Here is a 26,906-nt window from a genome sequence, read left to right on the forward strand (position 1 = left end):
CAAAAACATTTTATTTTAAGATACATTTTGCTATATTGCAACATTGACTTTGCTTGCAAAAGACTTCCTTAACTGTGAAACATTCTGGGGTGTCCGAACCTTGTTAGAGACTATGGCATAAATCTGATGTCTCAATGGCTAAGGAGGATTGTGTTGAGTTTTTTTTTTTTTTGGAGCGTTATTTGCCACAAGACCCATTGAGATTCCTCTCTATTTTTTGGCTTATTAACCCAGACTTTGGTATCCTCATATCTGATTCCATCCCACTTTATCACACTCAAAAAAAAAAGACCAAAAAACTGCAAATGCTAGAAATCAGAAGCAAAAACAGAAATTGCTGGAAAAACTCAGAACTGCTGAAGAAGGGTCACTGGACCTGAAACTTTAACTCTGATTTCTGTCCACATATGCTGTGAAACCTGCTGAGTTTTTCAAGCAATTTCACGTTTTGTTCCCAGTTTAGCACATCCTGTTCTCAGTATAACTTGTAGCGCTCTTTGGCCAATGGCTTCCAGCTTCTGCTTGTCAGTGAGGAACTGAATATGCAGATCCCCTTCCTGATAGCTCTTCCCATGAACACCATCGGCTTTGTACATTTCCAGCAGCCCAATCAATCCGTTTACTTGAGCCAGCAGCTTCCCACTTTCCCGTGGCATATATGAGGTGACCATTCCAGGTGTGGTCATACACAGTACCATTCCCACCCCTCCTTAGAGTAAGGTTACCACTGACCATGGACGACCTTCTCCCATATGATCCTGTTCCGATCATGTCTAACCATATACTGCCTCCCTTTACAAATATAGTGGTACCCCTTCTCAATTATTATCCCCCCTTCCCTTGGCTTGTTAACCCTGATCCCACTGAATGGGTTCCCAAGTTGCCGACCCATAGCAGCATTGCCCCCTTATCACCTCCACCCTTCTCTCCCTTTAGCTTCTATGGGTGGACTAGATTCACTGATTGGGGCTCAACCCCTTAAGTGATCTAATCAGACAGCCCCAGGCAAGGAGTGAAAAGGCCGTGACTGATGTCCATACATCTCCCCAATTGCATTAACCCACTCCCAGCTCCGTCCCCATGCTTCAGGTACTCCCATATCTTTTCTCCCTTCAAGGTACAGGGGAGAGAGGATTTGGAAATGCTTTTGAAGTGGAGGAAGGGATTTTGGGGAGGGGTGAAGATGGGAGAGGAGCTGGATATACAGGCAGGTGCAGGTGGTGAGGGAAAAGGGTAATCAGATCTTTGTGGAGGAGGGGGGTTGGTGTTCGGAGCTGCATGGCATTTTTGGCCAGGATACAAATCTCAGTAAACTTTGAAACAATTATGGAAATGTTTTACAGTTTCAAAACATGGTATAACTGATCACAATGGCTCAGTGGTTAGCACTGCTGCTTCACAGCGCGAGGGACCTGGATTCAGCTCCACCCTCGGGTGATTGTCTGTGTGGAGTTTGCACATTCTCCCCATGTCTGTGTGGGTTTCCTGCGGGTGCTCCGGTTTCCTCCCACGGTCCAAAGATGTGCAGGTTAAGTGGATTGGCCATGCTAAATTGCCCGTAGTGTTCAGGGATGTGTAGCTTAGGCAGGTTATAGGGCGATGGGTCTGGGTGGGATGCTCTGAGGGTCAGTGTGGATTTGATGAGCCGAAGAGCCTGTTTCTACACTGTAGGGATTCTATGAAAATATTAAAAATAATCAATAAAAACCATACCTGCCATTGAGGTGAAGACCACCTCAGGGATCCCAACTTCAGCTCATGTGGTTAAAGAGGCATGGTTACATCACCTCTGTAAGCCATTGCTGCTTGTCTCAATTGTGGACCCTGCTGCCTACAGAAAAGGGAATGATAATGTCACTGGACTAGAACTCCACAGACTAACTCTGGGGATTTAGGTTCAAATCCCATCACAGTAGCTGGTGGAATTCAGTTGATAAATTTAGAATTAAAAGCTAGTTTCAGTAACGGTGACTATGAAACTATCAACAATCATTGCAAAAATCCATCTGCTTCATTTTTGTCTTTTAGAGAAGGCAATCTGTCATCTTCACCTGCTGTACCCTATGTGTGACTCCAGATCCTCAACAATGTGGCCGACTCTTAACAGCCCTCTGAAATAGCCTAACATGCCACTTGGTTGTGGCAATTAGGGATGGTCAACAAATGTTGGATTTGCCAGTGGTGCTCTCATCCCATGAAGGAGTATAAACCTTTCTCTAAATCAAATGGCTGAACAATGGCATAGTGACTCAGTGTTAGCACTGCTGCCTCACTGCGCCAGGGACCCAGATTTGATTCCCGTCTTGCATGACTGACTGCGTGGAGTTTGCATGTTCTCCCAGTTTCTGCATGGGTTTCCTTTAGGTGCTGCAATTCCTCCCACAGTCCAAAAATGTGCAGATTAGGTGGATTGGCCATGCTAAACTACCATGCATTAGCCATGGGAAATATAGAGTAGGGGGCTGGGTCTGGGTGGGATGCTCTTTGGTGGGCTGGTGTAGACTTGTTGGGCTGAATGGCCTTTTTCCACGCTGTGGGGGATTCTACAAAACTTCTGAGGAAGGGTCACTGGACTCAAAATAATAATTCTGATTTCTCTTCACAGGTCATAGAATCCCTACAGTGTGGAAACAGGCCCTTTGGCCCAACAAGTCCACACTGACCCTTGAAGCATCCCACCCAGACCCATATAACCCACCTAACCTACATACCTCTGAACACTATGGACAATTTAGCATGGCCAATCCACCTAACCTGCACATCTTTGGACTGTGGGAGGAAACCAGAGCACCTGGAGGAAACCCACGCAGACACAGGGAGAATATGCAAACTCCACACAGACAGTCGCCCGAGGGTGGAATTGAACCCGGGTCCCCGGTGCTGTGAGGCAGCAGTGCTACCCACTGAGCCACTGTGCCGCCCCTACCAGACCTGCTGAGCTTTTCCAGTAATTTCTGTTTTTATAACTGAACAACTAACAGTTGACAAAACTGTGAATGAGTAAAGATCACCTCACAAGTGAAAACGTGTACCATATCGCAGTTTTTCAAAATTCTTGCTACACACCTTAATTAAAAAGATTAGTAAATGATCAGTTTTTATTATTATGAGATTGCACTTAAATTAGTTCAATCAAGAATATTATGTGTACAATTGATGTTCTGACATAATTAAGGTGGTTCTCAGTTCTTCAGTGGTAATTGCTCACTTGAAAACCATGAAATACAGTTCAATCCTAAACTTGGGTTAATATGCCAGTAAGTAAGGATATTTGTATGATTCCTTAGCTACATTGGTTTGATTATAAACTTGTTTATTGCAGCAGCTGAACAGTAATGAAACTGATGCTCAAATCTTACTTATGTACAGATTGAATTGTGACATAGCCTGTTCAATAAAAGAAGTACATTTGTAATTTGTGTTGCTACAAAAATGTGAACGCGATCAATCTCTTCACAATTACGATAGTAAAAGTGAATTTACAATGCTGCCGTAATACAAGGTCAATTCATACCAGATGGGTGTTCAAAAATATGCAGGTCTTAAGATGTCTGCCATATGGGGAACGAGTATCAATGTTTCATTACTTCACAGATTACTGAACAAGAATCAAATGTAATTAGAACTTGCGTCTGGAATTGAAGCACTATGTGTGGGTTGTAGCTTGTACAATAACCAGCAATGTGAATAGATTTATAAAAGTCTTCATATAATAGCAGAATTGCACAGGCTGCCATTACTTAATGCAGGGGAAAAAAAAAGTTATATCGGGCTGCCAGTGAGATGGGAAGGTTCGAGTGTGGAGTCTACGAACCAACTAATATGAGGGTAGTTCCAGTCCATGTCGACAAATAACTGTGACCTCACGAGTAGGGACATGAAAATGTTTCCACAGTGCTCTGACCACCCATCTGGTTTTCATCATATTGGTATTACAGCAGTATTGCAAAATCGTTTCTACCCAAAAGAAACTGAGAAGGTATTCATTTGCCTCTGCATTGTAATTTCAGCTCTGCTAAGTTCAATTACTGCAAATTGCAAACATGTTTATTTTACTAAATGAGTTATGCTGCAATGCAAATCACAATTTTGTGGTTATTTCAGCTGCAGAATGAGAAATACTTTCACTTTTATTTGTACCATGAAATTATATGAAGTAATTCTCAATATTGCTTTTCCTTTTCCCAGAGGAAGGACATTTTTTTTTAAAAGAAGCAAATTAAGCATAACAAATCCATAAGTATTTGTCAGCACCTGAATTTTACATCACTTACATTAGCCATACTGTTTGCTGATCACAGAAGGTCCTTCTCTAAACTATACACAGTCAGCCAGATGGAAAAATGGTGCCGACATCTCTCTATTTTACAAATTATTGAATAAGAATTAAATGTTTTGTGGTTTAAGTGATACCAATGATAACATTTCCAGTTTAACCTAAGCTAAAGATCAATAAATATAAGTTTATTACCTTTTTTATTTTTTAATTTCTGCTTTTCTTTAGATTAGCAGTCATATTTAACTCCACACCCAAGCTCATTATCAACGTATTATCTGAAGTTGCTCCGTAAGCCTGAACAGATTTTACTGCCAGATGGCTGCTTGCTGAGTCCTTGCTGATTGTTACAGTCTGCAGATTTAGAAATGATTGAATTTTTACATTAATTCTTGACCTGTGCACTAAATTTAAACATTGTTTATTTAAATCTCTATTCTATGTACATACACAGAAGCACACTTATGTGCATATAAGTGCACAATAGATGTATTGTAGAATCGAGCTGAAAACTACTTGACTGGATGTTACTGCATGAAAATAGTTACTGTGGGAAGTAAATTTTTTGGAGTTTTACCATCAAATGGAAGCTCCAATAGACTAAATCTTTTATAGTCTGTTGCGCGTAGTTTCTAAAACACAGCCTGACTTATGACCTTACCTTCTACAGACCATTTAGCCTAAATGGTATTTTCAACATCAGACTGTAATATATTTAAAAAGTAGCCAATCACTGACTTAGAACTACACAAAAACTCCATTTGAAACAAACAATAATAATGTGGATCATGCAAAAGCTGTCTAGCATGTACAGACAGACTGGTAGCATTTATGCAGTTTGCTGTTTATACAGCTGCTGTATCGATCCAAATCCAAAGGAAAATGAGCATTGGCTCCTTCATCACCAGTGCACTTTTACCTGTTGTGAAATGTTGAATTATCTCCTACACCAGGGTATGGTTTATCAACTTTTCAGCTTGGATGTAAAAAGCACCTTCCACATTTATTATCATGATTGCAATTACTTGTAACTTGAGAAATGGAAATATGAGAGTAATATTTTGACAATTTGTTTTGTAATGTTTTCCTGCAGACATTAATGAGTGTTTGTTGGAGACCCAGAAATGCAAATTTGGGGAAACCTGTATTAATACAATTGGTTCCTTTAAATGCCAGAAAACGATTACTTGTGGAACAGGCTATGAACAAGTGGATGATCATTGCCAAGGTTTGAAATAAGTCTGAAGTACTTTAATATTTAATGTTCTTAATCTGTTGACTTTTTCTTTGCTGAATTCAATTACGTGATCATTCTATAAGTTAACGTTAATTACTGAATTTACATTTACATGTAGAATAATGTGCCTGGAACAGCAACTGGCGCAACTGAAAATGAGGTGCTAACCTGGTAAAGTGACAACACAGGACTACATGCATGCTAAGTAGCAACCCAACACACTGTAAATAGAGTTAAGTGGTCCCTCCATAAATGAGTTAAGTCCACAATCCAGTTGTCAGTTGTGGCGGGTAGTTAAGCATCTAACAGAACCAGGAAGACTCGTGAATATTCCCTTTTCAACAAAGGCAGAGAGCATTAATGCTAAGTGGTGAGAAATCATTTTCAGTCAGAGGTGCTGAGTAGATGATAGTTGTCAGTCTACAACCACTGTGCTGTGATTCACTCCATGTAACACTAAGAAATAGCAGAGTACAGTGTACACAGTACAGGCTGCAGGTCTTGACAACATCCCAGCTGCAGGGCTGAAATTGTGCATTCTAGAACCAGCTGTGTTGCCATCCAAGGTAAAACCAAAAACGGCGGTTGCTGGAAATCTGATCCAAACACAGAAATCACTGGTGAAACTCAGCAGGTCTCGCAGCATCTGTAGGGAGAAAGCAGAGTTAATGTTTCACATCCCAGTGACTGTTCATCAGGTGCACAGTTCTGATGAAGAGTGATTGGGCTTGAAACGTTAACTCTGTTTTCTACCCACAGATGCTGCCAGACTTGAAGAGTTTCCCCAGTGATTCCTGTTTTTGTTTGACAGTAAAGGTGTTTGAGAATAAATACAGCATTGACATCAACCCATTAATGTGCAAAATTGCTCAACACAAAGTACAACATTGTACAAGGCAGGTATCTCTATCAAGAGATTCCCAACTTGCAGATGGTTGTCAATAGAAGCCTTTAGTATTGGTATCAAGTTACTTACCAATAATCTGTTCAATGATGCTCGTTCTGCCAGGACAAGCCAGCTCCAGATCTTAATACAACCAGATGAACACAATCTGAATTTCATTTGTGAAGTGAGAGTGATTGCTCTTGACATTAAGGCGGTATTTCACTAATCAAGGCAGTTCTACTTAAACAAAGCCAGTGGGGATCGTGGGGGAACACTCCAGTAGCTGCTGCCTTATCTAGCACAAAAGAATGGTTGGTGCCTCAGAAAGGAACTTTTTCCACTTGGCTGGAGTATCTCTTTGTTATTCCTGGCACCTACCAGTCTGCAACTACCTGATAGGAGATATACAGCAAATTCCTCCACTTGAGTCAGGGAAAAAAATCCATAGACTCCCATTGACATCACAGCACACAAGTTGGCGTGTGTCCACTAAATTTCCACTCTACCTAAGTCTAGCAAAACAATGCTGTTAAAGTCGGAATTGTTGATAATGGAGCTGCTTAATTTTAACTGCTCACTGTTGCATTTCCACTCAACAGGGCAATTAAAATTCCTCTCATGCAATATAAAACGCCATTAACAAGGTTCTACCTGTTTCTTTGGGCTCACCTAAGGTGATGGTGAGAACCCTATCTATGTTGAAAAATAACTGGTTATTTATATGTTGAGGCTTCTAGCCCAGACTCGATTGTGACCACTCTGCTGTATCCTGTCCAGCATGATGTGTTTTCTTATGTAGCATGTCAGCACTTGCTGAATCTGAAATTTTATATTTTGGCCACCCACATTTCATACTGTATAATCACCCATTTTTCACATCGTATAATTGTTCACATTCCACACCATGTAAACACCCACATTTCACACTGTTATAATCAATAGTCTGCCAGAAACATATTTAATGATTGTAGTTAAACCAGTGCGGCAAATGTCTTAGAAGTAAATTTCCTAGTGAGGCGTTCTGCAGTTGCATTCACTTTCAAATTAGACTACCAACTCCACCTTGTGGCTGAATACTGTCAACAGAATGGACAGATACAGGCAAAACTCAGAAACCTGAGGCATCAGTATAGATAGCAGCTTTGTTGGCAATATGTCACCAATAATAACAACAATTTAGGACCTTTCATGTATTAAAATATTCCTTGGTGTTGTACAGGAATGTTACAAAACACAATGTGATACTGAATCATGTGAGAAGATATCAGGGAAAATGACTGCACCATAATTGCTATGCCTCACTAAAAATTCATTTTCGTTATCTATGATCAAACCTTTTTTGATCCTTTTACACACATAAAAATGTACACAATGCCAAATATAGAAACACATCACAAGGAAAGTGCCAATTAGCTAATAAAGAATGCCTCGCAACAATTCCAGATAATTAACACTGTCCCAGGATGAAAAACATTCAGCTGGAAAAAAAATTCTTCATTACCTAGTGTTGTTGCTTACGATAAATTGCTTCCATGCTACTTGTTATTATTGTATGTCTGTAAAGGGAAGTGGCCTAGTAGTGCCTAGATAATTCTTGTACTAGCATCCTTCTGCAAAATGAATTAGATAAACACAGTCTTGCTTCATGATTAACACAATGCTGAGGATTGGATGCTGACGCACTCTCTTTTTTCCATTTCCAGATATCAATGAATGTGAGCGAGGCAATCACAACTGCGCAATAAATTACGAATGTCAGAACACTCCAGGGTCATTCCGTTGTCATCTAAAAATGCGTTGCTCTGAGGGATTTCTGCAGGATTCACAAGGCATCTGCCATGGTAATAGACTTTCCGAAAGAAAGCTTAAGAGACAAAATTAATTAAAAGTTGAATCCAGTTTAATATTTTATAGAATTGTACATTCAAGTAATTTAGTAAAAACGAAAGCCAGCAGTTGAATTTGAATCTGTTAACTCATTCAGTGCACCTTTTGAGACGCTTACAGTGAATTAGGTAAATTTCTTTCACTGATTACAGTGAAGCTGAATTCTGGAGATATAAGCAACATCAAAAATTTTAAGGACTCAACGTAACAAACGTTTAATTGATAAATTCATAATGACATAATACCGATACCTGTTTGTTTCAATTTAGTTCAGTGTTCATTATTTCTCAACTTACTTCTAATTTAACAGAACGGCTCCAGAAAGCACTACTATTTCTCCCACTTGCGGTCTTTAAACCTTAGGTATTCTTCAACCCAGGGGGGGTTCCAAAATATCCCATTTTAAAAATTATTTTTAAAACTCAAATTATGATGCAGAAACAAATCATCCCTCCACCCTTCACCCCACAACACTTAAGCTGCTGTTGTGGTACACCCAAGTAGCCAAGGCCTAAATGTCTACAGATTGACCTGGCTACGCCTTTGAAATGCTTTCTTTGTGATTGTGATGATTGCAATTACTTGAAATGAAATTATTATTGTGGATGATTTTTTCTGAAAAACCAGTTGAAGAATAATTTCTGGTGTTTTCTTTAGGTGAAGGCAAATTATTTTTGGACCATGGTAGCGAGCTTTGATGAACTGTGAATTCAAAGAAGCAGTACATCTAAATGCATTCCAGAAACAACTGGGAAATAACATCATTCTTATAAATTTAAGATAATTCCGTTGTGAAATTGTTGACAGCTTCTACCCCACTTGGAAGCAGCATAGAGCATATTTTCAATCCACCATAAAAATGTAGCCTTATTTCCACGGAGAAGCAAATATTTGCCTTCAATGGAAGTGTTAATTCAGAAGGAACAGATACTTTGAATGAATCAGTTGCCTACAGAATGCTGCAGCTGTGCAGAGACACTGCGACATGACTCTGTCTTGCCTTTTGATTCCTATCACCTGGCACACTTAAAATCAAGCCAAAGCTTGAAGCAAAATGCTGCTTTTATGCAAATCGTAACTTCGCTGAGAAAATCACATGTAATTGTTTAGATTGAAACAGACTTCTGCCCCCAACCAAAACAAAATCGCGTTTTCTTTTAGAGAAAAGCATGCAAATGCTGTTACTTTTTTCCCCAGGAATGGGCTGTACCCAATCCTTCACTCAGCACTGGTCAGCATCCAAGGGAAAAAGTAGCATTTGGGTGTAATGTGCATAGTTTTGATTAATTGCATGCTGATTTTTAGGAATAAAATCTGAGGCACATTACTCCACAAACACAATACCCTTGATGAATGTAATCCCGCAGTATTGTGCACAGGCATGCATATGCATGACTGCTGCCTTATATACAGGAAATCATTTCAATAAAATACTGAAAAGGTAGTTAGACATCATAATGACTTGGAATGTATCATTGTTCAACTATGAAACTGATGGCCACAAATATGCCATTTTATGTGGAAAGTCAGAGGTTGATGTCAGTGATTCCCAGTTCTCCATTGCACACACTGTTGAAGACCCCCCCACCCACCACCGAGCGAAATCCTTCAAAATTGTCTGAACTGACTTGAGCTTCCACTATTAATCTTTCTGTAAAAACCCTTGAAAACATTATGTTTTGTTAAATGCAGCGTAACTAGGTTTATATCTGTGTACTAACTTCTTAATTACTACTAAATACCTTTGTACTGCTGAAAACCCATTTTACATTTGTACAATATGAAATTTCTCAATTGAATTTCAGATTTAAAAAAATGTTTATATTCATTCAGTTTCTATCTTAATCCCCATGTGCATATCCTAGTCTTTAATTTTTAGTCTTTGAATAATTACAAAGTTGTGACAGGCAAATCCAAGCCACAGAGGTCATCAGATCTTTGTGGGCAATTTTTAAAAGGCAGCAGTGAGCACCATTATTTCACTAATGGCTGCAAAGGCAGGGTCATTCACAATCAAATTTTGTGTTTTACATTGTTATGCTAGAGTAAAAAAAAGTAACCAGTCTGAAAAATATCCACCATGCTTTATAAAAGCTCTAGACTTAAAACAAAGAGTAATGATGCTTTGTATTACATATGCTGAATGAACCTCAATGCATATTGTACAGCTGTAGGTTCCAACGTTTGTTTTTAAGCATCGGTGTGCAGTCATGAAATTGTGTTATTTTAGCGCAAGTACAAATACCATAATAATCATAAATCAAAACAGTAACTAGGTACTGTGGCTCAGCGGTTAGCGTTGCTGCGTCACAGCAGCAGGGACCCGGGTTCAATTCCACCCTTGGGCGACTGTCTGTGTGGAATTTGCACATTCTCTCCGTGTCTGCATGGGTTTCCTCTGGGTGTTCCGGTTACCTCCTGCAGTCCAAAGATGTGCAGATTAGGTAGATTGGCCATGCTAAATTGCCCATAGTATCCAAAGATGTTTAGGCTAGGTGGATGAGCCATGGGAAATGCAGGGTTATAGGGCTAGGTAGGCGGGTTAGGTCTGGGTAGGATACTTTTCAGAAGGTCGGTGTGGACTCGATGGGCTGAATGGCCTGCTTCCACACTTTAGGGATTCTATGATTCTATGACTATTTGTCACGAGAAAAATCTAAGCGCAGCAGTCTTGTTGAAACAATAGAAACAAAATAGTGTAATATTGCTATGTACACATTATTAGATAAAACGACAATATGGAACTGAATATGTAGTCCGACCAAAGCTGGAATACTGTGAACAGTTTTGGGTCCCTTATCTAAGGAAGAATATACTGGCAATCTGGAGAAGGTTCACTATGTTGATTCTGAGTTTGGAGGGACTATCTAATAGGAGAGGTTAAGTAGCTTAGGACTTCACCCATTGAAGTTTAGAAGAATGAGAGACGACCTTATTGAAACATACATGATTCTTAGGGGATTTAACAGGGTAGATGGTGAAAGGTTGTTTCCATCTCTGGGGACAGAGGGCACAATGTCAGAATAAGGAGTTGCATGGTTAAGTCAGAGATGAGGAGGAATTTCGATTCTTAGAGCGGATTTGTGAAATGCTATGCTACAGTGGTTGGGTCATTAAGTAGATTCAAGGCTGTGATTAAATTCTTAATCAGTAAGGGAATGGAGATGTAATAAGGAAAAGGCAGGAAAGTGGAGTTGAAGGTAATCAGATCAACCATGATCTCATTGAATGGTGGAGAAAACTAGACAGGCTGATTGGCCTACCTTTGCTCCTACATTGTATGGTCTTATGGTCTTAACATTTATTCAGGGCCACCACTCAACATTTTACTGAACTATTTAAGGGTTATTAAACTGATGTAGGCATGTCAGTGATGGATATTTTATGGCAAAACATGATTATTTATTAATATTTGTTAATATTAATTTTCATTACAGACATTAATGAATGCACTGCTTTACCTCTGCCTTGCAAACCTGGGTTCAATTGCATAAATACTATTGGATCTTACACATGCCAAAGAACCGTCATCACCTGTGGAAGGGGTTATCATGCCAGTCCTGATGGTAGTCATTGTGTTGGTAAGTACAGTTCGCACAATCTGCAAGGACCCAGTCACTGAATTCTCATGTCATATTTTAGAACTATGGAAGAAACTTTACTTTTGAATCGCTGAAATGTCAATCCTTTAGCACATAATGTGGTTTAAAGAACTGATGGAGTCAATTTTTTTTTAACTGTAGTGAAATCTATGAATCTTTGTTGGCACAGATGTTGATGAATGTCAGAGTGGAGTGCATCGATGTGGCGAAGGACAAGTCTGTCAGAACATACCTGGGAGCTATCGCTGCGATTGCAAGAGTGGCTATCAGTACAACTCTCTCAGCAGAACATGCATTGGTAGGCAAAATATTAGTATTAATTTTCAAGATTGTTCTAGAAAGTCCAAATGTTCTGAGAACCCACAATGATAAATTAGCTTCTATAGTGCAACATGTACATTTGATGGTTTTTAGCCATCTGGCCAAAGTGGACTGGAAGCAGATACTTACAGGAAAATCCACAACAGAGCAGTGAGAGACTTTCAAAAGAACAATAGTAGGAGAGCAGGACCAGCATGTTCTTGTAAAGGTGAAGGGTGATACCAACAGAGAACCATGGATGTTGTAGCAGCATGAATTGCAGTGGTTCAAGAAGTCAGTTCAACACCATCTTATCAAGGGTAATTGGGGATGGGCAATAAATGCTGGCCAGCAAGCAATGCCCATATCCCATGAGTGAATGTAAAAAGCTACAATTTTGAATACCAAACAATTTACTTCTATCAAAGTTGAAATGTCCACAGGGCTGTAATCTGGGGCCTATGTACAAGAGTCAGAATTTCTGAAAATATTTCTGAAAGTTTTGCATATCTCAGAATCTTCTGACAGCCTGTTATGGCAGAGGCCCATTACTGCAGCATTAAGAGATGTGGTGAACTCTTTTTAAAAACAGCAGACCTGAGCAGTTTGACCAGTTTGGGTCCTACACCGCTTTGATCACGAAGAAAGTTTTCACCATGATGCCCATAGTGTCTTCACCGAAAATAGTTACATTTTTTGGCAGCCCTCTCCTACATCATATTCTGAAGCTGAAGGGCAAACAGTCTGAGATCAGGTTCACATTGGGACTAATGACATAGGCAGAATGAGGGATGAGGTCCTGCAACAAGATATAGGAAACTAGGCAGCAAAATAAAAAACAGGACCTCAAAAGTTGTAATCTCTGGTTTAGTCCTGCCACATGCTGGTGTGTATAGAAGAGATGAATGCATGGTTGGAGATTTGAAGCAGTAGGAAGGGTTCTCGATTCCTGGATCACTGGTTTCACTTCTTGGGAAGATGGGGACCTGTACAAATGTGACAGGTTGTGCCTGAACGAGAATTGGACCAACATCCTTGCAGGGTGGTTTGCTAGTGTAGTTGGTAGGGGATTAAACTAATCGGCAGAGGTACGAATGCCGAGTAGAGGTACGGTCGGGTATGATGCACAAACAATTATAGAAGACCCAAGTCAGAAGGCACTGCAAATGCAGTCAGGTTAAGGGAGTATGACATGTCTGGATATCTTTTATTTTAATGCAAAGAATCTTGCAATTAAGGCAGATGAATTGAAAATGTTGATTAATGCATGGGGACGTGTTATCATTGCTATCACGGACACTTGGTTAAGGGAGGGGCAAGACTGGTAGCTCAATATTTCATTGTATAGAATCTTTAGGTGAGATAGGGCGGAGGTGTAAAAGAAGAGGTGGTGTCGCAATATTGATCAAGGAGGCAATTACTACAGTAAGGAAGGGTGATAACTTAGAAAGTTGCTCATTGAGGCCATATGGGTAGAACTTAAAACAAAAAGGGGGTAATCCCTGTACTAAGGGTGTAGTATAGAATTCCAAAAGTTAGAGAGAGATCAAAATAGCCCCAGCCTATGTTGGCTAATCTAAGAGAAGTGTAAAGATAATAGGATAATAATACGAGGGGATTTCAACTTTCCCAAAATTATCAGGAAAAGACAAGGTGTGAAAGATTGATAGGGGACAAAATTCTTAACAATTGTCCAGGAGGGCCTTTTAAGCAAGTAGGTAGAAAGAAGAGAGCAGTGCTGGAAATAATTTTAGGGAACAAAGCTGAGAAACTGGTAGATGTGGCATTGTGGTGATAGTGACCATAAGTCAGTAAGATTTAAGATAATAATAATAGATAAGGGCAAAGACAGACCAGAACTGTGCATTGAGTATAGACTTTGGGAGGTCTATTGCGGCTGTACAGGACATTGGTTAAGCCACTTTTGGAGTACTGCGTGCAATTCTGGTCTCTCTGCTGTAGCAAGGATGATGTGAAACTTGAAAGGCATCCGAAAAGATTTACAAGGATGTTGCCAGGGTTGGAGAGCTTGAGCTATAGGGAAAGGCTGAATAGGCTGGGGCTATTTTCCTTGGAGCATCGGAGTCTGAGGGGTGGCTTTATAGAGGTTTATAAAATCATGATGGGCATGGATAGGGTACATAGGCATGGTCTTTTCACCAGGGTGGGTAGAGGGCATAGATTAAAGGTGAGAGGACAAAGATTTAAAAGGGACCTAAGGGACAACTTTTTCTCGTAGAGAGTGGTGCATTTATGGAATGAGCTGCCAGAGGAAATAGTGGAGGCTGGTAAAATTACAACGTTTAAAAGGCATCTGGATGGGTTTGTGAATAGAAAGGGCTTAGAGGGATATAGGCCAAATGCTGGCAAATGGGACTAGATTTATATAGGATATCTGGTCGGCATGAATGAGTTGGATTGAAAGGTCTGTTTCTGTGCTGTATAGCTCTAAGACTCTATGACTCTAAAGATTTTGAATTTAGATTGATTTTAATAAGATAAGGCAGGATCTGGCCAACCTGAATTAGAAGCAAATACAGGAAAATCCACAACAGAACAGTGGGACACTTTCAAAAGAACAACAGTGGGAGTGCAGGACCAACATGTTCTTGTAAAGGTGACGTGTGATACCATCAGAGAACCATGGATGTTAAGGGATGTACAGGATTGGATTAGAAACAAATACAAAGCTTATGGTGGATAGCAAATGCTCAAAATCGTGGCTGTTGTTCAACAGTATAGAAAGGGCAGGGGGTTGCTTAAAAAAGAAATTAGGAGAGTGAAGAGGGGACAGGAAAAAGTACTGGTGGCTAACTTTAAGGAAAATGCAAAGATATTTTCTAAGTATAATATGAGGCAAGAGAATAACCGGGAAAGAATAACTCCAATTAGGGACTGAAGTAGTGATATGTGTGTGGAGTCAGAAGACAAAGCTGACGTTCTAAATGAGTACTTTGCATCTGTCTTCACAATAGAGAAGGATGATGTGGGTCTAGAAATCGGGGAGGTGGAGTGTGATATACTTGAACAAATTAAATGGGGGAGTTCGAAACTAGGGACTTTTTTTCAGGTGAGAGGAAAAAGATGTTACAGAAATGAGGGGAGATGGAATGAACTGTCAGAGCAAGTGGTGGATGCAGGTGCAGTTACAACTTTTAATAAGTAAGTAGATGAATAGGAAAAGTTTGGAGGGATATGGGCCCAATATAGGCAGGTGGGACTAGTTTAGTTTGGGAACCTAGTTGAATGGACTTGTTGGATTGAAGGGTCTGTTTCCATTCTATATGACTCTATAAGATGTATCTAAAGCTGCATGGGAGGCAAGGGAGGAAATTGCAGGGGCCCTGACATTAATTATCAAATCTTCTTTGGCTACAGGAGGGTTACAGCAGACTGGCAGATAGCTAATGTAGCACCATTATTCAAGAAGAGTGATAGGGCTAGATTGGGAAATGATAGGTAAGTGAGTCTCACAGCTATGGTATGGAAACTATTGGAAAAAAGTTCTGAGCGACAGCATTAATCTCCACTTGGAAAGGTAAGGATTAGTCAAGGATAGACATGATGGACTTGTAAAGAGGAGATCACGTTTAACAAATTTCATTCAATTTTTTGAGCAAGTGACTAAGTGTGCAGATGAGGGTACCATGGTCTATGTACTCTACATAGACTTCAGTAAGGCTTTTGAAAAGGCCTGGCATGCCAGACTGGTCAAGAAACTAAGTGTTCATGAGTTTCAGGGCAATTTGGCAAATTTGATCCAAAACTGGCAGCATGACAGGAAGCAGAGGGTGATGATCAAAGGGTGCTTTGTAACTGGAAGCCCGTGTCCAATGATGTACCACAGAGTTTGGTGCTGGATCTCTTACTGTTTGTCGTGTTTGTTAATGATTTATTCACGAATATAGGAGGTATGATCAGAAAGTTCACAGATGACACAAAAATTGGTGCTTTTAGGGGGAAAGCCTTAGACTACAGGATGACATAGACATGGTTAATAGGATGAACAGTGGCCAATGAAATTTAATCTTGAAAAGTGTGAGGTGATGCATTTTGGGAAGACTAACTAGACAAGAAAGTTCACTTTGAATGGTAGGACCCTATGGTAGGAAGTATGGATGATCTGAGGGACTTTGATGTGCGTATCCATAGATCTTTTGAAGGACAGATAGGTGATGTGGTTAAGAAGGCATTTGGGATATTTGCCTTTATTAGTTAGGACATCGAATCCAAGAGAAAGGGAGTTATGATGGAGCTATTTGTAATGTTAGTTAGACCACAATTGAAATACTGTGTGCCTGTTGCCTCACCAGGATGTTGCCTGGGCTGGAATGATGAAGAGAGCTATGAAGAGAGACTAGATAGGTTGGGGTTGTTTTCCTTAGAGCAAAGGGGGCTGAGGGGAATCTGATTAAGGTGTACAAAGTTCTGAGGGACATAGTCAGGGTAGATAGGAAGAAACCTTTCCCTTTAGTAGAAAGGTCGATAATCGGGGCCACAGTTTTAAGATTTTAAACAAAGGTTTAGAGGGGATTTGTGGAAAAGACATCTCACCCACTGCATTGTGGATATCTGGAACTCACTGTCTGAAAGGGTGGTAGGGGCAGGAACCCTCGAGACATTTATGAACTGTTTAGGCGAGCATTTAAAACATCATGTCATGCGAGGCTACAGGCCAAGTGCTGGAAAATGAGGTTAGAATAGACGGATGTTTGATCAACATGGATATGATGGGCTGAGGGGACTCTTTTTTTATGCTGTAAAAACATTATGACTTTATGGCTTCATTAGTACTCGTGATGCAGTACATCAACATTGCTCTGGGACATGGACACATGAATTTAAATAACTGAGTATCTTGTAGTAGTCAATTACTTGCACTTATGTCATAATTTCTGACAGATGTACATATGATTGAGGTGAAAACAGCATTGTGACACAGTGTGCCGCATTTTCTGTTACTTCCACCTCATTTACGCTACATGTTAATCATAGTGGCAGTTATCCCTGGTGTCCTGACCAATATTTATCTCTCAATCAACACTCTCAGAAATGGATTATTTCTTCATTACTACATTGCAGGTTGTGGTAATTTGATGGGCACAAATTGGCTGCTGTGTTTCTTACATTACAACATGGACTATAATTCAAAGCTCCAAAGCACTTTGGGACACCCTGTGGCTATGAAAGATGCTATATAATTGCAATACTTTCTTTTACTAGTACAGACATTTTACCTTGCATGAAAAAATTATGCCCTGACTGCTGAGGTTTCCCTCTATCACATTATGCCAAATGTAAAATCTACCCCGAAATAATGCAATGGGCTATATAGTACTTCAAGTGATTTTCAAAAAAAATCTAAAATTGTGCTTTAAAAAAATTATGTCATTCTTTAAAGAATTTGTAAAGTTGCATTAATATAGCTGAAAACAAGAGTACTCACTAAAAATAAACATTTTATTCAGTCCAACAACTGTGAGTGATGTGTGTTTAGTTTAGTGCAAAAGACTTAAAATCATTCAGATTATTTTATAATTTAATTGAATTACAGTGGTCGGTTATCAACAAATTTAAAAAATATAATCACAACCCTTTGAAATATGACTCTTTATTGTCTTTGTCCTTTAAAGTTCCAACTTAGTCTTTTTGAAGACTTGCAAATGAGAGCAATTAGCAGCATCTCCCTTCCTCCTGGAGGCAAAGTTTTGTGGGCAGTGCTTATTTCTAACTTGATGCTTTTAAAACAAACATAAAAGACCACAGAAGCTTATGCTGACTGTGTTTTGTAACGAAAAGTCCATGATCTTTTGTGCTCATTATGCTGATATTGCTGAAACTGCACTGAAAAAAGTAACATTTCCAGGCAACACTTCTAATCAAGCTTAACCTAACGTCCAACCTTGAAACTGAAAGACCAGCTGCACACAGTAAAGGAACATTCATTCACTCCTGTGGCACTTAACCACAAAACTTTCTTTTAATTAGCTCCATGGGTTCCATTCCTCTCCGATCTAGAGAAAACGGTTTCTGGGTGGCTTCTCTGAGATAAATCTACCTCTCTATAGGAACAAAAACAAAGTTGCTGGAAAAGCTCAGCAGGTCTGGCAGCATCTGTGAAGAAAAAACAGTGTTAACGTTTCGGGTCCGGTGATCCTTCCTCAGAACCTTCTTCCGTTCTGAGGAAGAGTCACCAGACCCGAAACGTTAACACTGTTTTTTACTTCACAGATGCTGCCAGACCTGCTGAGCTTTTCCAGCAACTTTGTTTTTGTACCTCTCTATAGCGTTCTGAAGAAGGGTCACTAGATGCAAACTCTGCTTTCTCTCCACATCTTCTGCCAGGCCTGCTGACTTTTTACAGTAATTTGTTTTTGTTTCTGATTTCCAGCATCTGCAGTTCTTTTGGTTTTTTTAAAGTTACCCCTCTAATAGGCTTGTTTGGTGATACCAATGCATTTTCCCTGGCATTCTATTCAGGATTAATAGGCAGTGAAGGAAAGAACTGGAGCCAATATTTGAACTTTTCTTTACAAATCCATATTAGACATATTGAGCCAAAAGCTCCCACATGTTCTAGAAGTGTGTAATCATATTTCTGAACAGGTTGATTAATAATATCTAAAATGAGTATTATCTTTGAACACAATGGTAATGCTGAAGCTTCTTCTTGGAGCTAGAGGAATCTGTTGGTGTCGTATGCTCTGGCATTAGCCTTAAGTATCATGATGATGTGCAGGCTGGATAATTTTGCATAACAAAAGAATCTCCAAAAGGACAATGCCTTCCATCAGGAATACACACTGTCTGAAGAAGAATCAAAAGAATTCATTGAAATTGGTCTGGGCCTGGATTGGAGTTGGAGTCTTACTGTGTAGGCCAGTGGCGTTATCCTTAGCAATCATTCGCCTCATGACAGAACTGAATAATCAGGCTTTGCGTGTCGCAAGAGCAGTTATTTTTAACCATTGAAAGAATAGCAGAAAAGAAGGAGACTTTGCCTTAATGTCAAATGGATAATTGTCAATCTCCAGCAATCTGAAAAGCTGCCCAGAATACTGCTTTGTCGATATAGCTGCGTTTGATTGAACAGCTTCTGGTTGCATTCACTTCCAGAGTAATCAATGTGCAATATGGCCAACGAGGCCACCATGCTGGACTACCCCTGTGGGAAATGTGAACTTTTGAAATACTTTTTGCATTTCTAATATGTTTCAAACCTTCTTCATGTTATGAGTTATGAATTCTTTTTAGTACTGCAATTTACTTTTTTATGCATTCCTGTCACATTCAGGATTAATATGAGATGGTTTGGGTTATTCAGAACCACATGGATGGATGTATTCTTTGTATGCTAAGGATATGCCGTTGAGTCATGCCCATGGTTTATAATCATGGATCGCGATCACAATTGATGACTTAATGCAAGTATTGACAGATAACAAGACCAGAAAATGACAACACAGATTTCAAAGGGTTCTTTGTACAGATTTCAAGAAGACAGAAGAGAAAAGAGGAAGGAATAGGAATTCATGAACTTCTGTAGCCACTTGGGTCAATGGGAAGCAAGAACCATCTGAACAAGGATATCGATCATTTTCTTTAATTTAGTGTAACAGAACTGCTTAGTAAATTTTCCTGATACCACTGAATCAAGTGTTTTCTTCTCCAAAATTTGTTATTGGGCTATAGGGAGAGGCTGAATAGACTGAGGCTATTTTCCCTGAAGCATCGAAAGCTGAGGGGTGATCTTATAGAGCTTTATAAAATCACGAGGGGCATGGATAGGGTAAATAGACAAGGTCTTTTCCCCGGGGTGGGTAGAGGGCAGAATTTTAAGGTGAGAGGGCAAAGATTTTAAAAGGACCTAAGGGGAAACTTTTTCACACAGAAGGGTGGTGCATCTATGGAATGAGCTGCCAGAGAAAGTGGTGGAGGCTGGAACAATTATAACATTTAAAAGATATCTGGATGGGTATATGAATAGGAAGGGTTTAGAGGGATATGGGCCAAATGCTGGCAAATGAAATTAGATTTATTTCAGATATCTAGTTGGCATGGACGAGTTGGACCAAATGATGTGTTTCAGTGCTATTTATCTCTATGATTCTATTTAACCTCTGCACTTTTGAATGCAAAATCTTGCAAGAAACACTTGCGTAGCCACATTCACAAATTTGTTCAAGGTCTTTGTGCTACATAAACGCATTTTTTAATCCTAGCACATTTTTCAACTGTATCAATTGAGATAAGTCAATAAGAAATGCTTGTTTCCATGGCTATCTTTGGAATGGAGAACAAGTGTGGAGCAAGCAAGTCCAGAACCATAATGGGTCAAATGACGTTTTCCCTCCTTTTTTTTCAATTTCTCGGACATTATATTGATGGACACCTATTGCATCCAAAATGGTATGAAAACTCAGCTCATAAACTTAAAAAAACATTTTAACTTGATAATACACAGGCTAAGTATAAACATTACATAGGCAAGCACTCTTGGGTTCTGTTGGCTGTAGTTTATCTAAGGCATTGATGTTATTACTTGTGGGTCATTTACTCAAGTCTAGTTGGATAAATACTCAGCCAAATACATCATTCCAGTGCATAAAATTCTGATCCACTTACATTCCATCCCACTTGCATTACATAGTATTATTATAAATGAAATAATTCTTCTGAAGTTTTGAGTAATTTCTCCACCTATTGAAGTGCAAAATTACTTACTCGGCTATGAAAAGTCATTTTTATGTAAAATACCTTTCGAACATCATTTTGATGACTGTAGACTTGCTAAAGTGGAGAATGTAAAAGAGATGATTAATACTGCACAAAGGTTGGCAAACTGATGCTTCTATTTTTGGGTTGTACATGAACTGTTCCACACATTCTAACTTGGCATTTGCAAATAAATGAATTTTCTATTTAAAATTACATTCATGGATGAAACCAATGGTGCACACAGTATTTGGTCTGATGCAAAAATAAGTTTACTCCGAAGAATTGTGACAAAGAAATGATACATTATTGATAGGAATCCAACACCTTCATACCAAACAAATGCCTGTGTCCTAGCCTCTGATTTCTTTTTTATGACTATCTGTGTAACATCTAACATGCATACTGTACCTTTACACGCACAGACATTTAATCTTTGCATCGCTGAATTCAGCTAAGCCAGATAGATTCAAGTTTCCTAGAGAATTGGTTGCTGGAGCTTGAAATGAATAATGAAAGGCATCTTTATTGGAAAGGATTGGTTAATTTCTGCTTTTGCACTATCTCATTTTTGTCCTGTCATTGAATCTTGCTTGCTTCTGGCAGATGTTAATGAATGTTGGCGCTATCCTGGTCGACTATGTGCACATACTTGTGAGAATACCCCTGGGTCCTATTACTGTACCTGCAGCACTGGATTCAAACTAGCTCTTGATGGCAAGAACTGTGAAGGTATTTTTAATCGTTGTGCGGTCAGTAATAAGAGCGATAGACATGAAAACTTAAAGTAATATGCATGTCATAAACATTGCATTACATACCATAGTTCATTAAAGAATGTATGCTTATGAAAAATGCATTACCTAGCTTAAAGTTGCCTCTGATCAGGCCAAGTCTTACCAAAAATACATTTTCTTCATCCTCGTTGTGCCATTTTGTCGTACAATCACCAAAAAAACAGTTCAATTTCCCTTACCCTGGGGAGGCTGATCTCAACCTAGTCTCAGCTTAGAAAATTCTTAACAATTACTCCAATTTTTGAATTGTCAGGGCTTTTGTAAACTCTGTAGGAAGCCTTGGCAACGTGTTTCAGGAGACTGCAGACAAGTGAGCAATGTCCTTTCTCATCTCTTGCTTCATTTTCTACAGAAGCTTTGGAGGTATTGGATGGGGCTCTCTCCTGTGATCCTGACCAAAACTCTTCACATCAGCATTCTCATGGCCACTCGCTCTAGACATCAGAAGTAACCTTGGAGCTCCTTTCTCACCGTCATTGACAAAGTGGCCTCCAAATACTGACAGATTTTCATTTTCCTACATGTTCTCTGCATGTACAAGCTGTGCAATGTCACTTTCAGCCCTTGCAAAACTCTCCTAAGATTTCATCCTTAGCATGCTGTCTGACGGATTCTCCTTTATTTCAAGCCAGCACCCTTTTTAAAATACTTTTTATCAATATTCTTTGAGTATCTCAAATAATTCAGTCAAGTCTTGCCTCTTTCAGATCCCAAAATGCCTCACACCTCCTCATTTCAGCTACTTCTCCATTCTGAAATCACCAATGATAACGTAGACCATAAGGTATATTCATCTGGCTTATCCATCAGCTCTGACTGCATCACCTTTTAAGTTGTGCCCTACAACTTTTTTCTGGCTAATATGAACTGTCATTCCCAAGTTTGTTTTAGAAAGACAACTTGAAGCTCCTTTTCTTCAGTGCATAAAGCTGAAGTTTATTTTTAGCCACGGTTCCCAAGTAGCAACCAAGAGCAAGGTCATTGGACAATTTCCTTCTTCCGAACATAGGGACACTGATTCCAATTACTTTGCTCGTTCTGCCACTATGGCATATTTGTTTACTACAACAAAATTAGAATGTCTTGAGCTTCTCTCAGTGGTTGGTGCTAATGTCATATTATAAAATCCTTAACAGTAATGTTCAAAACAATTACTCAGAAGTTGCGAGGTGATTTTTATTTTAGAAATTTGATTCCATAACCATCATAGATCATTGTTGAGCTGCCTTGTTTTAGTTAAAGATGATATCATTCCCAATTCCGATATAGAATGGTATTTAAAAATTAACGAAGTAAGACAGCATAGAATCGATGAATATGATGAAGCAATTTTATCTCTCTATTTTTCTCTGTAGATATAAATGAATGTGAGAACAATATATGTGGGCAGGAATGTGCCAACATTTATGGCTCCTACCAGTGTTATTGTAGACAAGGTTACCAACTGACTGAACTAGATGGACATTCCTGTGAAGGTAAGGGGAGCCAGAGCAAGATATGTCTTTCTTATGTTAATAGTCTTTTATGTATTACAGTTCTATGGCTGAGTAAGGCCATAAATCACCTGCAAAATTCTTTTACTAATTGCTCAAATCAAGATGAACTAAAGTGTAAGCTGCACCAAGACAAGCAGTTTTATGGTGATATTATTTACATCTGAGCTTCTCCTCCAGAGTACTGTGTGAGTATTGGTTTATCATAATTAATACATGAAAAGTAATTGGCCCAGAGAGAATTCTTCCCTGCAATGCTCATGAGAGTAGTGTGAAGATATTAAATTAATTTGCATGATGGGATGGGAAAACATGTTATTTGACACAAACTGTTAGAATGCAGTCCTTTCATCTCCCTTTCTGGGAGCCAATCTAGGTTAAATTGACAGGTTAATACATTAGCAAACAGCTTCGATACTATTAAATATTAATTTTGCAGCTTCAACACGCATACAGTTATCACATGACACAAACAGGAAGCAAAGTCCTTTGATCAATTTGCTTCATTTCTTTTCAGAGATCTTGCCAAACAGCCAAACAATGGGTTGTTTAATAAAAGACTGTAAAGTAAACACATGAAAATCTATAATATGTAAATAAATGTGGATCTAGACCTTTCACTGAAACTGCTGAAGCCTGTTAACATATGTAATTTCATGAATAGTTCAGGTTTATTTTTACTGGCCCTCAAATATTGTCACTCTAGGTGACTACCTAGTTTGCCCAGTGGTTGGACAGATTTGGCTGCCAGTTATCTGTTTCTGCTACTTGAAATACCTTCAGTTGCGTTCTGTTCAGTGTTTTTAATTCATGATTGCGGTGTGGTTAGAGCAGAGTTTTAGATCAATGTTCCACATTATTTTACACAACCTCTTCCACTGCGGTTTGTTGATTTGCACTGAACAGTGTGCTCTATGCATTTGCAAGATCCTGTCATTGCCTTCATTATATTTACCTTTGTAGGTTCCTTCAAAATGTTGATGTGAAAAATGAAGTTTAACTGTCCAAGACAGGCAGCAAAAAACATTTGTCACTCAATTGAAGTCCCGTACCGCCACATCTTGCTGTGCTCCATGTCAGCTTCAGGCCAATGGTTCAGATGCAGCAAGCTACCTTATCGTTTAGCAAGCAATGGCGATGCTTACTTAACCTGAGTTCATTGTTCACACTAAACCTCCTCTTGTTGGCCTCATGCATCAGCATCAAAACACGAAATCACTTGATTTGATTTTCTCTCATGACCAATTGGCCCAGAACATACAATTCTTCTTTCATAGGCAGATGCTCAATCTCATGGCATTCATCCCAATGTTCAGTTAGGTTACACTGAGGAATTCTTGACTGTCAATTATTGTGATGAAACCTATGTGTCCTTTCTATTTTTTGACAAAACATAAGTGTCACCTTCTTGGCAATAAGATGCACTTCCCAAATGAAGTGGCACCCCTTTCCATAGTGGCCTTCTGGGTTCTAGCTGAACAATACAAAATTGTTCAAGTAAAACAAACTGCTGGCCAGTACAAAACTCTCTTTTTTTTTTTTTTTTTTTCTTTTGAAAACAGGTACAGTATTGTTGGTAATGTAGAATTTCCTTGACATGGCATCCAATTCTCAGTACTTGACCCGGAAATTTTTGATGAACTTACAAATTAGAAGCAGGAGCAAATGATATGATTCCTCTAGCCTGTTCCACAATTTAATAAATCATACTAATCTGACTGTGGCCTCAAAAACCACATTCCTATCTACCTCGGATAACCTTTGGCTCCTTTGGTTATTAAAAAAAACAAACAATATTCTCTTCTCCGAATCTCACATCCATTATATTATTGAGCACAAAATTCAGTGTTCTCTCCATCAAAAGTAAACAGAGGTTGTCTTTTCTTTATTTTAAGATAGTTATATTTTAGCATCTGGCTTTTGCCCTTGGAAAAATGGAAATAAACTGGTCTTACACTGACTCTGGCACAAACTAAATTAATGGTGGAAACTAGCTTTTTGATTTCAGGCATGTTGTTAGCATTGACAATATGTTGCCTAATGCTCTTGAATAACTAGTTTTCTAATATTAATACTGGTATATAATTGAACTGCATTGTACTACAATATTGAGGTATTTATCTGGTTTTCAATGATACAAAATGATAATATACTGTAATCATTCTTCATAATGTATATTTTCATTAAATGGAAGTCATAAGCCAATAGAAAATTTTGTTTTACAGTAGATATTGAAAATACATTAAAATTTACTGTTTTGATCTGATTATTCTCGATCTACACCACTGAAGACTATTATTATTATTCCATGAATAAAACAAACAGCGTATACATTTCTAGTCTTTAGAATATTAGGTAGGTAAGAAATGGAAACTGGTCAAGAGTGCAAATCAAACAACCTGGAATTTCTCATTAACTGCATAATTAGTATCTTCGAATCGCAAACAGGAGACAATTATCTTTACATATTCAACTATTCATTTCGATGAAAGATAATGGCTGAATCTTTTAGTGGTAATGCCAGTGCATCTCATCTTACTTGGGCATTTGACAGGTCCGGGGGGGCCATTGTCCCCATTTCAATGACCCCAGAGGTGGAAGTGCCACCTGCTGAGAGCTGCCGGTCTACTCAACAGCGCTACCACTTGGTTGTTGCTGAGATGACACTCACTAGAGACCTTGGACCAAAGAAAGACTCAGGCACAGCTAAATGATAGCAAGAGGGCGATCACAGGGTGAGGCTGGCGAGGGAGAGGGGTGTGATTGGGCTAGAATTAGCTTTCATTGGTGGTCCCCCTTCCCAATGGTGGACATGCACTCAATGCCTTTGAAGAAGGGAGATCCTGGAAACCTCTAACCAAAAAAACCATTGTTAGCTTTTTGTGTTCTCTGTAGCGTCAGTTTCTGCTGGCTTAATATCAATTGTGCTGGATGGGGACCTTAACTGAGCCTTAATTATCCACTTACAAGCCTTCATTGGTGGTGGTGGTGGGGTGGGGTGCAGGAATGCTGCCCAAGATTTAATCAGGGTAGAACTGGAAAGGTGCTGGAGTCCCCACTTCATAGAATCCCTACAGTGTGGAAACAGGCCCTTCGGCTGAACAAATCCACACCGAACCTCAGAAGCATCCCACCCAGACCCATCCCCCTGTAACCCACCTAATCTACACATTCCTGAACACTATGGGCAATTTAGCATGGTCAATTCACCTAAACTGCACATGTTTGGACTGTGGGAGGAAACCGGAGCACCCGGAGGAAACCCATGCAGACACAGGGAGAATGTGCAAACTCCGCACAGACGGTCGTCCGAGGGCGGAATTAAATCCGGGTCCCTGGCGCTGTGAGGCAGCAGTGCTAACCACTGAGCCACCATGCTGCCCTACTTTCCAGCTGATTAATTTCTCCCATCACTAAACTCGCAAGGAGGTGAAGGCAAAAGATTTCCACCCATCATTTCCAACTTAGCAAAATGTGAATCTATAATTCTATTGTATTGTTTCAGTAAAAATAAAAAAACACAAGATGAGAGTATATCAAAAACAAGAAAAGTTAATTAATAAATATCAACCATTGTTAAGTTAATAATTTCATTGCATTGTATTGTTATGTCTTTCGTTATGTCATAACAATTGTTATTGTTATGTTAATGAGAATATGCAATTAAGTTTTATGCTACCAGCTCGTGTAGCATATTTTTGAAACTTTTTTGT

The 26,906-nt window shown here is 39.2% G+C and overlaps 1 protein-coding gene across 1 annotated transcript in view; it reads left to right on the top strand.

The window, feature by feature from the left end:
- fbln2 (fibulin 2) overlaps nt 1-26,906 on the top strand; it is a 392,772-nt gene that overhangs the window by 355,746 nt on the left and 10,120 nt on the right. The window contains exons 10-15 of the mRNA XM_048606751.1: nt 5,370-5,504; nt 8,103-8,240; nt 11,724-11,867; nt 12,058-12,186; nt 21,510-21,635; nt 23,056-23,175. Coding sequence (XP_048462708.1) covers nt 5,370-5,504; nt 8,103-8,240; nt 11,724-11,867; nt 12,058-12,186; nt 21,510-21,635; nt 23,056-23,175 — 792 coding nt within the window. The remainder of the gene's footprint in view (nt 1-5,369; nt 5,505-8,102; nt 8,241-11,723; nt 11,868-12,057; nt 12,187-21,509; nt 21,636-23,055; nt 23,176-26,906) is intronic.

This window comes from Rhincodon typus, chromosome 16 (genome assembly GCF_021869965.1).
Source record: "Rhincodon typus isolate 14 chromosome 16, sRhiTyp1.1, whole genome shotgun sequence".
NCBI lineage: Eukaryota > Metazoa > Chordata > Chondrichthyes > Orectolobiformes > Rhincodontidae > Rhincodon > Rhincodon typus.